General features: G+C 45.8%; 1 protein-coding gene across 1 annotated transcript in view; it reads right to left on the reverse strand.

Annotated features, from left to right (window-relative positions):
• The window catches only part of LOC108405350 (serotransferrin), a 55,356-nt gene extending 44,255 nt beyond the window's left edge, over positions 1-11,101 (reverse strand). The window contains 7 exon segments of the mRNA XM_037024767.2: positions 295-473; positions 994-1,049; positions 1,859-2,006; positions 2,732-2,908; positions 3,697-3,808; positions 8,950-9,116; positions 10,944-11,101. Of these exon segments, the coding sequence (XP_036880662.1) occupies positions 295-473; positions 994-1,049; positions 1,859-2,006; positions 2,732-2,908; positions 3,697-3,808; positions 8,950-9,116; positions 10,944-10,989 (885 nt within the window). The 5' untranslated portion in view covers positions 10,990-11,101.
• Between the last annotated feature and the right edge of the window lie 4,630 nt (positions 11,102-15,731).

The following is a 15,731-nucleotide window of genomic DNA, read 5'->3' on the forward strand; positions in this document are numbered from 1 at the left end:
CATGGCCTAGAAGGCTTAGTTTAGATGGGAAAAATAAAATAGAGCAATAAGAGCATCTTCATGTCACTGGTCCAAACTATAAGGGTCTGGAAGACAACAATTTAGGATTAGGTTGGGTGTGACTCTACGAGGAGTCCCTGCTGGACACTTTTAGACAAGTGGGTGGTGGTGGCATGGTTCCCACTATGTCCTGGAAAGAGGAGGACTTGTAGAGTGGCAAGGATGGAATGAATGAAAATGTCTGAAATCCAAGCAGGGACCACTAAATAGGGGGGAGGATAGTGAATTCAATACTTGAGCTGTGTTGAGAAGCTCCCAGATCAAGTCCTCTTTGCCACCCATGCTTCGGGCCACAATGGCATGGGCAGGGACACTGGCCAGGTGACAATCTTCATAGTCATCCACTGGTTTCCGGGTATTGTCCTTGCAAAGCAGCTCATACTTTCTCCTGTCAGCCTCCTGTGGCAGGTTCTCTGGGGAAGGAAAGCCTGGATGAACGGACCGCAGGTGCAGCCATGAGCTGTGGTGTCGCCTCCCTTTCCCTTGCCATCATACTGAATCATAAGGTGTGTGAGCTGAGACGCGAACCTTGAGGGCCAGAGGACACACACTGATTTGCTCACAAGCCCACAGCCAGTTATAGGCAAGGAAGCTACTGAGGCCTAGTGCAGGGGTGACTGCCCAGCACCCCACCATAGGTCTCCTCTCAGCAGGTGGGTTTTAGGCTGAAGTTGGCCAGCCTTGCCCCCACTTCTTTGCCATGGTAACAGTGACTAGGAGGAAGGGGCCATATGTACAGAAGGTTGAATGGTGGAAAGAGGTGCAGGAGTCCAGGTGGGAACCCCACAGGCACACACCTCTGCACGGGTAGAAACCAATGATGACAAAGGCGTAAACAATATGCTCATGTCTGACTGCTGAGCATAGAAAGGAGGGCAGGCAAAAGGGCCCACTGCTTGGAGGGGATCTGCAAATTCTTTTCCTATCATTTACCCAGTACTGTTGAGTGCTTGACAAAGGCCACTTCCCCAGCACCATCCGTCAGACACCTGTGGGGAAGAAACAAGTCAGGTGGGCTCTAGCAGGGCGGGCCCTGATCCTTGAGCTTGAGGATCTGATCACGCTGTCCCAACCTGGGACAAGGACAGAGCCAGGTGGAGGCCTTTGTGTAGACCCACAGCTGAGGAAGCCCCATGGGGCGCTGACATGTGGGTACCATGTAGATGGAGTGGTAAACACAGGAGCTGGAGGTTCTTCATCAGGGGACCCAAAGCAGCCAAAAACCACTGAGGAGATTTTAAGACACAAAAGACTTCTCAGACTTCTAAAAAGAGTTACAAACTTCTAAAGACATAGGATGTCCAAGGTAGGAATGTGCCCTTGGCTGACTATAAAACTTCAGGATATAACCAAAGGGAAAGAAGGAGCAAGAAATCAGCCACATGAGCTGTCTGCACTGGGCAGGCAGGGAGGAGGGCCAGGGGCCGGGGCACTGGGCAGGAGAGACTGCTGCAGTAGAGAGCAGGGCATCGGCCACTGAAGAAGTCCTGGACACGAGAGACGTGCCTGTCCCTTCAGTCTCACCTGGTATAGTGAGAGGATGCACTAGTCAAGTTCAAGGGCTCTGGGGAGGCAGAAAGGATCCCGAGGAGAGGGGCTTCTTTATCAATGCCCCATGAAGGGAGTATGTGCTGGCCTGGCCCGAGGAGTCCCATCTAGATCACTGAGTGACTGCAAGGGGATTAGGCCTCCTGGACACCCCTTCACAGGCTGGACTCTGCTGTGGTCCAGAAAGGGTCCCCCAGCCTGAGGACATTAGACACGTTAGCCACCGTGGAACAGCATAGGTCTCACTCACTTGAAGGCACCCGAGTAGCCGAAGTACGGTTCGTGATTGGAGCAGGCACACTTGTCTGTCCCTTTCCCCACACAGAGTTGACACAGTTTGGGGAAGGCCGTCCGATCCGTACAAGGGACACAGCTGCTTGTGAAGAAATTGGCCACTGCTGCTCAACACAAGACATACAGACCGTGCAGGGCATGAGCCACCCTGGCCACATGCAATGATAGCTTCCAGACCAGGGTCATTAGGGAACAGAGAGTGGCCCAAACAAAACGTCACAACCAGTCCCATCATGCCCCTGTGTTCACTCATCAAGATCAAGGATTTCCCAAAAGGGGTGAGTTCATCCCTGTCCTCCACACCTCCAAGAACCATGCCTGTGCCTGTCAGTAACCAAGGTCACTGTCAGCCTCCATCCCTGCCTTGTGAAGCTGGAACAGTTCAGAGAAAGGTTTCTGGGAGTCCTGCCTGATGGGAGACCCACCTGGAGAGGTGCAGGCCAAGGTTACAGCCAGCAGATGGCCAAATGGGAAAACTCCAGCAGCATGGCGAACACATCGGCCATAGCCAGGAAAGAACCCGGGGGAAGCAGACAATAGAACCCACAAGCTTGGCCCTGCCTGAAGCCCTCTGTTGGGCCTGATGCCCTTCCCCCCACCTCCTTGGGACAGCCTCTGATGGGGTGTCGGGAGCTCAGAGAATAAAAGACTCCCAAGGGCTGCTGGTATAGCAGACCTGACCAGCTTGAAGCTGATTTACCTCCCATACTCACACCCAGAGTCATCACCACCTCATCACCTCATCATGTCTGAGCAACCCCAGGGTGGCCTGCATGGGCATCTGGAGAAGGTTGCCTGCCCGAGGGCACTTACTCTCCTGCCTGCTTACCTTTCTGAAGAGGTTCACGTGGCTCGGGCAAGTCCCAGTACAGTGTGCCGATGGGGATGTTCCACCCAGCAGACCTGCTATAGCCTGTGTGGCAGGACCTCTTGCCTTGGAGCTGGTTCAGCATGAAGTTGCTATCCTTCTTCACCACAGCCACAGCATAATAACGGGTTTGAATTCCTGCGAAATGTTAATGGCAGACCTGCAACCTGGGCCACAAGGAAATGTGGCTCATCACTACTGGGCTCCTGAGTAGGGAAGGGGACCCCACAGGCCCCACTTATGTTGGGTTGGATCATAAAGAGAGAGGGATCAGAAGAAGTTTTGTGGGCTTGCAGGGGAAAGGACCACAGAGGGAAAAGATGTAATAACCCTCTAGGCAAACACATAGCAGGAAGACCACACGTATATGTGCCCCAAATGCTTCTGCCTACCCTGGCCCTGAAGGGTGTCTGCCTATACCTACCAATCCAAGCCCACCATGAAACTGGAGCTGTGGCACCGAGGCCATATTCCTGACTCCATCTGAGTATTTCCTGTCCCCTGACACAGGCCCAAGGAGAATCAGGTTGCTCTCAAACAAGCTGGGCGGCTTTCGGGGCTCCGAGTGTGTGTTCCAGTGCGGCCTCTGCCGTGTGTGTGGTACTAATCGTTCTTGGAGGTCTCCTCCATATAGCTCCAAATCCTAATGGTTCAGGTAAGACTGCACACAGCCTGCTCTGTTTCTCTGGGAGCACATCTCCTGGCCCAGGAGGTCATGTCAGGAGCACCCGTCCTCAACCAGCCCAGTGCCCCAGAGGCTTTGAGTTGTGCCTATGACAGGGCCCCTCAATCCCCACTCAGTCCACAGTGGGGGATGTTCATTGGTATCTAATCTCTATTAGCTGCCTGAACAAGACAAGACTCAGCATCTACCAGAAAAGACCAAGGGCCACAAACTCCCTCCTGGGTCCCCAAAGAGAACTTACTATCATCTTTGTCCTTGTAGAACTCTGATACTACAGGCTTCAGGTTGTTAGGGCTCCGGCCCGCCTCGTACACCCAGCCTGCATCCAGTGTCGCAGCATCTGCTTCATTTGCCTTAGAGGGAAAAGACCAGACCTGATGAAGCCTTTGCTTCTGAGGAGGGCCTATCTAAACATGGCAAGATGGGGTGACTGGTGGGCTTTCCTGGATCCCCAGCTTGGCCAGCCCATGCACTGTTTGCTGGGCTTCAGTAGACTCTATGTCCCTAGCAAGGGACTTGGCCACCATATTCCTATTCCTCCTGCACAGAGGAAGTAATGGAGTATTTTTCTCTTCTCCCTGGTGAGCAGTCTGGCTCTTGACCCAGAAACCAAATGTGATCTTTCAAGATTGACCTGAATTACAGGAGCTTTAGAGGGGCCTTAGAGGGGAAAGCCACTCTCCCCATATCACACTGGGTACACAGCCCTTGCATTACAGGCTCTGAGGGAGGTGCAGTCATGGGCTCAGGTCCACCTGCTGGGCCATGCTCTTACACATGTTTTCGAGCCCAGTTACTTTCATTGGTGATCTCTTTATCTTGGGTCTTCTGCTGAGGTCCTCCTCAGGTGCTTCATGAAGCCCTCCTTTGGGGAAAATGTGCCCTGTGAAGCCCTCCTTTTCTCTACTCTGATTCAGTATTCAGTACTTTCCCTTCTTGTCCTTGGTCTCTATAACTGCAGGAGTCATTTGTTCAAGAATTCAGCACTTTCTCTGGGTCTAATTTCTTGCTTATACTATGAACCAAGGGTTAAATGCTGGTTTTGACTTCAGTTTAATTAAACTTCAGTTTAATGGCCAGTCAGATGCATCACAGGTTAATATTCAACTTAACTTCAACTTAAAAAAAAGTAATTTTACATATTAAAAAACAGGCATATGTGTATTACTAGGTGAATGGATAATGAGAATGTGGTACATATACACAATGGAATACTATTCAGCCATAAGAAAGAAACAGATACTACCATTTGCAACAACATGGATGGAGCTAGAGGGTATTATGCTCAGTGAAATAAGAAGGATGGAGAAAGACAAGTACCAAATGATTTCACTCATCTGTGGAGTATAAGAACAAAGAAAAAACTGAAGGAACAAAACAGCAGCAGACTCACAGAACTCAAGAAGGGACTAGTGGTTACCAAAGGGGATGGGTGGGGGAGGGCAGGTGGGGAGGGAAGGAGAAGGGGATTGTAGGTTAGCATAATTGGTGCATGTGATGTGTGTGGGGTCATGGGGAAGACAGTGTAGCACAGACAAGATAAGTAGGGACTCTGTGGCGTCTTACTACACTGATGGACAGTGACGGCAATGGGGTATGGGGGGACTCGACAATAAGGGTCAATGTCATAACTGCATTGTTTTCCTTGTGAAACCTTCATAAGAGTGTATATCAATGATACTTTAATGAAAAAAAAAATCAGGGGCATAAAAAGTTTGTCACTTCTCTAGAGTGCAAAGCTAGTCAGTTATGGAGCTGGGATTTGAATCCAGACAGTCTGGTTTATTTCTTCTATTAAAGTTGGTTGCTGGTTATTTATTTATTTATTGTTTGTTTGTTTGCTTAATTTTATTTATTTATAGTTTCTGCTTCTACTAACTCTCATCTTTAAACCAATAGTTCATTTGAACTCTTACAGGTGCCTTCCCACTAGGTCTAGAATGTATTTCTATTAAAGTAAGAAGCACCACTTTTACATAGACACTTCATAACATATTATTGCCATTTTTCTTGCTTCAAATATTTTTAATCAGAATGATGTGTGTTGTTTCATTATAATAGAATATATAAGAAAAATTTACCATTTAACCATTTTTAAGTGTATATTTCAGTGCCATTAAATACATTCACATTAATGAAGGACACTTCTGTTTCACAGCTAGACACCATATATGAAACAATCTTTGTGGTTTTCTTGGTATCATAAAAGGTAGGTGTAACTTCCAGAGACTCTCCCCACCAGTATAACTGTTGAAATCAAAAAATAAATGAATCAGCAACAAGTTGATTATATGTCTTAAGTAAGGATTAGTGAACTGGAAGGTAAATCTGAAGAATTTATCCTGGATGTTGCCAAAAAGAGATGCAGGTCATGGAAATAATGAAAGAAGGATTTCAAGATATGGAAACTAGATTTTAAAAGGCCTCATGTGTGTCCTTTTGGAATTTTAGAATTAAAAAAAAAATGGAGACACTGAAGAAAGGGTAGTATTTAAAGAGATGAAGTCTGCATATTTTCCAGAGCTGATGAAAATCATGATTCCACAGATCCACTATACCCTAAGCAGGATAAGTACCAAGATTTCCACAACTGCAAATATGATCATGTATACCTATGGAACGTTATAAAGCAAGAAAATGAAATTTCAAAATCTAGAAGATGATTAAAGGAATAACAGGATAATTCCAGACTTCTCAGTGACTACAATGGAAGTCAGGAGACAATGGAATAATTTTTTGCAACAGTGTGAAAAGTCAAACTAGAATTATACATTCAGCAAAATTACTATTCAAGAATAAGGGGGAGATTAAAGCAGAGAAGACAAACAATTTAACACTAAGAGATTAACAGATCATCAAAAGAACATATTTCAAGAAGGAAGCATGTCCCATAAGGATGGTCTGAAATATGAGAAGGAATTGTGAACAGATTAAATGGCAAAAAGGCAGGTAAATCCTGATATTCTTCCTCTCTCTCTCTCTCTCTCTCTCTCTCTCTCCCTCTCTCCTCTTCCTGAATTTTTAGCTGTGTATACACACCCATATAAATAAACATAAACATAAACACACATATATTTATATTTAGATATAATGTCTACAAATATATAAAGTATCTACAGTTTGGGGTTAAAAAAGATAATCCTAAAATACTAAATGATTATATCTAAACAGGAAAGAAGGAAATCTGAGCTACTGTATTCCAGAGACATTTTCTTGTTGGGGACGCTGGGGTCAGGATTATTATATTATCCTTTGGTAAGCTAAAAGTATATATTAAAAATATAAGGAAAACCTTAAAAAGCATAAGTAAAATGTTTAAATTCACTGCCAGTAGGGGGGAAATGTTGAATAAAGGGAAAACAATACATATGAATACACACATGCAAGTATAATTTTAAAGAATCAGAAAAGGAAAAATCAGAAAGCAGGGAGAAAGCAGGACTAAGAGAACTCAAAATAACGGCAGAAATAAGTATAAATTTATTTATAACAATAACTATTAATGATTTAAATTTACCACATAAAATAAATGAGATTGTCAGTTTGCAATAATAAACAAAATCCAGCAATACACAGTTTTCAAAAGACACACCTGAAGCATAAGCACACATTGAAAATAAAGGAAAGAGAAAAGATAAAGGAGGAGAATACCAACCAGAAGAAAACTGATGTAGTGTGTTAATATCAGAAAAAGAGTTTCTTCAAGAAGCACTGCAAGAAATAGAGATTATTTCATAATGATAAAATTCCAAATTCACCAAGAATAATGTGGATTATTCTTTCATACATTGCTGGTGGGAGTGGAAGTTTAAATAATCACACATTGGATTTGTTCAAAAATCAAATACATTTGACATTGTCCTACAAGTCAAATGCTCACACATCGCATAGCACAGCAAGTCTGCTCCTGCATATATATTCAAGATCAATTAGTAATACTTGTGTCCCAGAAGATCTGTGTAAGAATATTCTTCAGGCCCTGATTAGAATAATAAAAAGCTGGAAAAAACCCAAATCCCTAATGATCAGAAAAGAAAAAGTAAATTGTGGTATTACTAATATAATCGACTATTGTACAGCTCTGAACAATAGCTATATTCAGCAACATGTGGACCTTGGCATAATACTGAGGAAGAAAAAGTGTGAAAAGACAACACATAATAATGTCATGTTTATAAAATTTTTACAGAAGCAAACCTATGCAATCACATGCCTATTTAAGTCTTAACACTAAAATAAAAGGCAAGGAAGTTTTAGGATTCTGTTTGCTTAGGATGTAGAAACACATAATAGCAGTAAGTAGGGCCAGCAGGTCATCCCACCCCAGGACGGGCCTTTCCCATAGACTCCAGTGCTGCCCCACAGTAGCCCTGCAAATAAGCTACTGACAATGATGAAGTTTTGAGAATCTGTGGTGGGTTTGTGGGTGGTATTATTTTTTTATTGTCAAAATATATAAAAATAAAAAGGGGCACGCATGGACCAAAGCTGAACATATATCATGATTCAAGGCTTATAATTAAGTCATGATAGTAACTGAGGTCCAATTAAAAAAACATGCACACAACAGATCAGTTGTTTATACCAAATCACTGATCCTTGAATTAATCATGCTCCATCTACCTGAGTCTACCTCTCCCACCTCACTGCTCCTTCCAGTCTCTTGCTTACTATGTTCTTGTCACCCTGGCTTCCTTACAGCAACTCAAAAAAGCCCAGCTATTGCTGTCTCAGGTCCTTTGCATGTTCTGTTGTTCACTTCCTGGCATATCCTACCATGGCTCTTGGCAGTCTCACTCATTCTCATCCCTGGGGTCTCAGATTCATTGCTTCCCTCTCAGGGAGATTGTCCCTGACTCCCAGGCCAAAGCAAGTTTCCTCTGAAAGTCTGTTAGAGCATTCTACTCGTCCCCTTCATTTCACACTGGCACTGAATTTGAAATTACATGTTTACTTGTTTGCATGTATTTTTCTCTCCTGACTAGACTGGGAACCCCTCAAGTAAGGATCATGTGTGTTTAAATTCACTACTGCAGCCCCATTGCCCAGCACAGGGCCTGACACACATTCAGAAGTGCAGAAATAATGATGGAGTGAAGAGTTTTTTGGAAAGCCTAGAAAACAAAGGGATCAGCCATCATCTGCAATCATGACATCCACCATATTCCTCTTCCCGGTGACCAGGGTTCATCTGTTCCCCATCATGTATGAAGAACTAACAAAACAATATTATATACTTTTGATAGCAAACATTCTTGATTTTTCTCTGAGTTCAAAGAACTTAGTGCCTCAAAACAGTCCTCTTTCAGAGTATGTTGGGTTTTGACTTTAATCTTAAGGATGACCACTCTAATTGTTTCTGAAATAATTTTATTAACATTGGGGGTTGACTGTTCCACACATCGGCCTCCTACCTGTGAGTAAAAAAGTATTCCAAAATGACAAGAGAAAGCATGGATTTTCCTTCACTTTCCTGTAGGCAGCAGTGACTTACCGCAATGGCCTTGATGCACTCCTGGATGGAGGTTTTCTTCACACAGGTGATAAAAGCCTTAGGAAAGATGCTTTTCATACTTTCACTGAAACTGGAGCACTTACTGGCCTCCTGAGTTGAAACAGTGCACCATCTCACAGTTTGCTCAGGCACAGCCAGACTCAGCCCTGGGGGAGAGAGATCAGAGGTCCCTGTGCCAGCGGGAAAGACAACAGCACCCTCTAATGGGCCTCCGAGGCCACCTCCCCTCCTTCCTGTCCTCCCACACGTGTCTAGGAACCTGCAGGGCACAGCTGCCAATGCATTCTCATGCTGGGGACAAGAAAAAGGAACCCTAGTGACCTTCCAGTTTCCTGCTGGCCACCCGTGCTGGCCAGAGAGAGGCTGGCTTGACCATCAGCTCCCGAACTGGAGACTAGTCTTTTCTCCTTGACTCAACATCATGGGGCCACCACGGGACATAAGCCTCATCAGTGTGACAGAGCATTTTCAGCCACTTCAGAGCATCAGCTTGATACCACAACTTGGGGAAGCCAGCAAGGTAGGAATCACCATTTTTAAAAGAGGAGGGACATGGACTCAGTCATGCTTTTCCCAAGGTCATCCAGCCTGTTAGTGGCTGAGACTGACCTAGAAACCAGGTCTCTGCCCAGGTTACAAAACAAGATGATATTTTAAGTTATTTTCCATCTGTTTGGCCAGAGGATAGGTGTAAATGATTGATGAGATAATGAATTTGTCCTTGATATTTCTGTCATTCACCTAGGAATAACTAGAAACTCCACATATTCATTGGCTCTCTGTTTCCAATGACCCCTCCCTCAATTTTTACCAGTCTTTTTGGCTGCCATTAGGAGAAGCAAAAGCCAGCAATATATTTAGCTATTAAAATCCATGTTGTTGCAAGCATGTTGTTTCCATCATGTCAGCTTTGGCACTGTCCCCAAAGCCCTCTGTCATCTCCATTCTCTTGTGGATCAACAGCACCGTGCTGACTCAGGGAAGCTGATGAATATCCTTTCCCAACCACCCTTTATCCCCCCTCCGCCCATGTCACAGGAGGCATCAGAAGGCAGTGGCAGACCCTCTCCTAAACCACACCTCCAGACCCTCCCCAAATTGCCCCTCCTGTGGTTCTGTGGGCAGGAGTATGTTTGAGTCATGCGTTTACCTTGCACAGCCCTATGAAGTGTTCTTGAGTGGAGGGTGGGGAGCACAAAAGAAAGCAATGCGGGTCTGAATCTCAAGGGCAAATTCTTTCAGGAGAGATAAATAACTAAACACGGAAGCCTCCAAAGGTATAACAAATGCACCACGGGTGGCGGCAGCAGTTAAAGGACAGAGGGAACCGAACAATCTCAGGAGGTGATGGGTGTAGGACAGCACAGATATATGTCACATGTCCTCTCCACTGGTGTCTGGAGCGATGGCCTCCTTTACCCTCACCTGACAGCCCCGGGGCAGGGGGTTGGGGGGCTGTACTAAACCTCACTGGTGAGGACCCAGGAAGTCTGGCTTTAAATCTCATGCTCCGAACCCCGCGGTGGCCCTGTCTCATTAGCAGGACATTATCCGCGCCAAGTGCATCCATGGGACATCGGACTGCGGACGGTATGGGGTCAGATTGGAGGAGGCCTTAACTGCCATGCTCAGCAATTCGGACTTGACTGAGGAGGCTTTAGAGAAAGGGGTTTGATAAACCGTGATGGACGTGTTCTAATTTACTGTATTCCACTACTACAAGATTGCCTGGACAAGGAGGAGGAGGAAGCCAAGAGAGCCTGAAAAGGTGGCAGGAGCTCAAGCAGGACCCGCAGGTGCGCGCAGACGCAGAGCTGTCCCTGAGGCAGTGCAGACGCAGGTGCCCCGCGCGCGGCGGGGAGGAGCGCAGCAAAGGCCCCCGGGCTTCCAGCCAGAGAGTGGACCCAGCAGGGGTCCAGTGCAAGGGGCTCCCAGGCCGGCGACTCTGCGAGCCTTCCCATTCGCGCACTCACCCAGGACTGCGCAGGCCAGCAGGGCACGGACGGCGAGCCTCGTCATCCTGCCGAGTCTGCAGCAAGGAGTGGCGAGCGCCGACGGACAGGACCAGCTTCTGCGCTGCCCGTGCCCCTTTATCCCTGGGCCAGAGGGCCAAGCTCAATCTTTAACCTCCTGTGTTTGCGCAGCCTGCTTGCCCAATCGCCTCTCACCACCGTCCCCCCACTCCTTCGATCACCTCATTTCCTGAGCTCTGGAAAGACAGTGAATGGAATCCAACACAAAAATGCTGATTGAAAGGGAATTAAAGAAAAATCAACCCTTTGTTATGTGCGCTCTCTCTGTGCCAGGAGCAGGCTGCAGCGGGTTGGGGGGGTAAGGGGTAGCCCTGCTCCTGAATCCCGGGTGTCAGAGCTGGTCCTGCACCAGTTCTGTGTGCTCATTACACCAGTGGAAGAGAGAAGGCATTTGCCGCAAATCCAGGCTAGGATAACAGGCAAAGAAGACCTCCCTGGGAGAGGGCATCAGAGAAGAATAAAGTTGGCCTCAAACAGAAGACAACAGGCTCAACACCTTCCACTAGTTTCCAGGTGCCCCTCGAAACTTACTCCTGGGCTTTTAAAGGCCCACTCCTCTGAGAAGCTGTTCACACCCCTCTTTTACAGCTTAATAATGGCTAAGGCTCCTGGATTGGAAACTTCCTTCCCTTCATGCAGCCTGCTGGACATGGTAGCTCAGACAGTCACAGGGGAGACAAATTCTCTCCCACAAGAAGCTGCCCAGGAATGTGGTCAAGACTGTGAGACTTGGTACCCAAAAGCACAGAGAAAAGGCCCAGGGGAGGATGTGGCCTGATACTGTCCTAGATCCCCCTGGCGCCATTCAGCTAGTGGTCTCCAAACCATTTTGGTTGACCATTCTATATATGTACTTTTTAAACTAATATATTGTGTACATTTCAACTATAAAAATAATAGAAATTCATAAAATGGTAAGACAAAGACGAAACTTATTCTTAAGTATCCCTCTGTTTATTCTGCTTTCTATTCAATGAATAATATCTCAAGGCAAAATTTACCCTTAGGAAAAGGGCAAGGTTCCTGGCGGTAGATATAAACCCATACTTCAGAGAGTCATCAAGATAATTTTAGGGTTCTCTAAAAGTTACTTCGTACCCAATTTGATCAGATGATCATTGTTTTGGGCTCTTTTTGCACTAATTTATACCAGGCTGAGAAGCTGTGTCAGTATTGCCATTTTGTTTTTGTTTGTTTTTGTGTTATCAGAATTATCTTATAATTCTAGTTTCTTTTACAGGACTGTTTTAAGGCCCTTGTGCATTTTATGAAGTTTGGTGAGTTAAACCATATTACCTAGTCTGTACATCCAGTTTACTCGACACATGCAAATCACAAAATGTGGAACCACAAAAGCCAAAAGTAAAGGACAGGTCAGGGAGTCACAGCCACCCGCATGCCTTTCCCCACACCACCCCTTATGAGGTGTTCTTCCTCTTCCCTCAGGACCTCAAAGGCTCCACATGCCATGTGTCTCTCAGACTGGGTGGAAGACAGTGCAAATCCTCATACAATACAGGAATGAATGTTAATTTGTTAATCTTTTGCATTAAGAATAAATATAAGTGGCAGTTAGATTATATTCTCCCATACTGCAATAGACTGTCTCATATACAAGGGGTTTGGCACACCCCTTTAGAGCATTGCTATAGCTGGGACTTTCTGTTTATAGTAGGGACACAAGACAAGCCTGGCCATCCAGACATCTGCCTCACCAATAAGGAAGGGTGGCCGCTACTGCCCTTTATCTGTCCTGCCCCTAACGGAACCTCCTCCTGCTCGAGCCATGGGAAACCCAGAGCCTTGGCAGGCAGGGCATGGGGATAGGTGCGTTCCTACTTTCCCCAGAAGCAGGCATTAGGGAGTGGTCTAGCTTCATGTAGGGGACCTTGAGGTACAGGGGTAAAGATAGACAGGGAAAGTCAGGGTGGCTGGGAGGAGACTCCAGAGAGCAGACATGTCCACATTCAGCTGATGCCTTCCTTAGGCCTACAGTGAGCTTGAAGGATCTGCCCAGAAGTAGGAAGGAGATTTCTCAAATGTTTAGCTGATCCACAAACTCAGCAAAGCTCAGTGGAGTGCATGGAAGGCAGATGGACTGTGATTCTCTCCCGGGGGCCCCTATTCCACTCACACACTGAGCCTTTCTTGAGGCAGCTCCTGCAGGGACAGGCCCACAGCCAAGCTTGAGTCCCTCAGAGGGAGCAACCTCTGGCCAGGCCCAGCCCTCTCTGGACCAGATCACCCCATGTCCTGTGTCAGTGGAGCCCTCTGAGTCCAAGCCCAAGGGAGGTGCAGGGGAGGAAGTGCAGAGCCCACAGGATCTGGAGAAAGATCAGAAGAGAAACGGAAAATAGGAATCCTACATTACCTACTCATGTGGGTAGGTTCTTGCTCAGGAGGGTAGGAAAAGAGCCCCATGTCTGCCATTCCCTGGAGGCAGGGGTGAAGCTGGCTATCGAGGGTGCATGTGGGCATGTCCCTAGTTGTATGGCTTTGCTCACATCTGTAATGTGTAAGAATGTGTGTGGAAGAGGTTAAAATGATAGTCTTCTGTCATTTTGGCCTTGATGGCCATGACGGCCCATGACCCTGTGCCTATACTCTCCCTTATGGTGTTTATTTTTCTGCCAGAGACACTCTGGAGTCAGGAAACTCATGATTCCTCTCTTACAGTTTAATGATGGCTAACACTGAGAGATTCACTGGGCACTCATCACAGCCCTCGGGATGGTGCATTAGAATCTCCATTTTAGAGAAGAAATAAGGAAACTGATATCCTGAGGACTTAATAACTTGTCCAAAGTCAGCTGGCAAGTCAAATGCACAATCAGGTGGTCTGGTTCCAAAGTGTATGTACCTATCCACCAGGAAGACCACCTCTCCCAGGAAACAGAGACACATAGAGACCAAGAGGCTCATGTGGACTCACCGAGAAAGGGACAGACAGGGCACTCCCAGCCCTACCTTTCTCCACAGACACGCAGCCCCACAGGTCAGTCTGCAGAGGGGCCTGTCCTCCTGGAAGAGGTTTGAGGGCCCCAACTGCAGAACCTCAGGCATGCACCAGCTTGTTATGTTCAGATGGAAGGGAAGCATCACATTTTTAGCCCTTCCATGTGGGAGGCAGTATTTTGGGGCAAGATTTTGTGATCATGACCGACTACCTAAGGAGGTAAGACCGTGCCCCATTTTTCTGATGTGGACTCTACAGTGAAATGACAGGTCCTCCTTCACAGAGCTCTGGGCCTAAATGCAAACCTCTTAAGTCCCAGCCTTCTCTAGACCACAAATGCCCTTTAATATTGATCTCCTTATTTATCCAGAAGAGGGAGGGAGGAAGGGAGAGAGATTAAGAGGCAGACGGACAGAGAGGCAAACAGACAGTGAAGAGAGCTTCAGTTATAGTCCAAGCCAAGCCATGATCTCAATCTTCCACTAAGAACTGAATAAAAATCTTAAATTTCAATATTTTTAGCCCTCTTATAGAAAGAGCTGAATTTGTGTGTACGTGCAGGAGGGTTGGTAGCTGACCTGCAGGAGATGGGCAGGAATGCACTGGTCCTCCGAACCAATATTTGTTCTTTCCAAATGTTGCCTCATTTGCAAAGAAGCAGAGCAAACAAAGAGCCTCTGTCTGCTTGAACCCTCCCTACCCCTCACTGCTCTCTGCCCTGCACCAGGGCTTCTCCTCTGAAAGACCTGAGTCTGGGTCATCGGAACAGTGGGATCAGGCAGCTTAAGAACTGCTGCTCACAGACCTGTTATTCCACAGACCTCAGTGAGGGTGGGACAGGAGAGGTGGGAACCAAGGGCACGGGAGAACAGTGCAGGGCCAGATGGCGTCACCAACAAATTCAAAGTTAGAACAATCTTACACGTACTCTTCCAAGTAATAGAAAATGAAGGAGCACTCGGACTAATTTTTTGAGGCCAGTAAGTACAGTTTGAAAGCAGAAACCATCAAGGACATCATGACAAAAAATGCCTTTTATGAACATAGATGAAAAAGTCCCAAGCAAAATATTGGCTAATTGAATCCAGCAATATTGAAAAGGGATACTAAGTCATTACCAAGTTGGTTATTCCAGGAATGCAAGTTACCTTTTGCAAAATTGATCAGTGCAATTGATCATATTAACAGAATAAAAGAGAAAAATTACATGACTGTATCAGTCAGTACAGGAACAGCATTTAGTAAAATTCAGCCTCCATTCTGTTTTAAAGACTCTAAGCACACTTAGCCTAGAAAACTTGCTTAATCTGTGTGTGTGTGTATATAAAAGATATATATATATCTATAACATACATATAAAAGGAATATGATATATATGAAATTATTATACTCTGTGATGGAATGGTAAATGAAAGCTTTGCTTTTGAAATCAAGAAAAAAATCATAAGGTCAGCTATTGCCATTTCTATTCAACATATTTACTTGTGATACTTGCCAATCCAGTCAGTACAAAAAAGATACAACAGAACCCAAAAGTGATTTGTCCTATTATTGCTTCTGTTAACTTTGCTTGGGTAAGGTAAGTAAGGTGGTGTCTGACAGGTTTCTACACTGGAAAATTTCCCTTTGTAACTAGTGAGTAGTTTGTGAGGAGATACTTTGAGATTACTTATTATTTTGTTCCTCATCAGACTTTCACATGCTACTTTATGCATCCATTGCTTGAATCAATTATTACTGTATTGGTTGCCAAATAGTGATTTCTGATTATA

Source organism: Manis javanica, chromosome 3 (genome assembly GCF_040802235.1).
Source record: "Manis javanica isolate MJ-LG chromosome 3, MJ_LKY, whole genome shotgun sequence".
In the NCBI taxonomy this organism is placed as follows: Eukaryota; Metazoa; Chordata; class Mammalia; order Pholidota; family Manidae; genus Manis; species Manis javanica.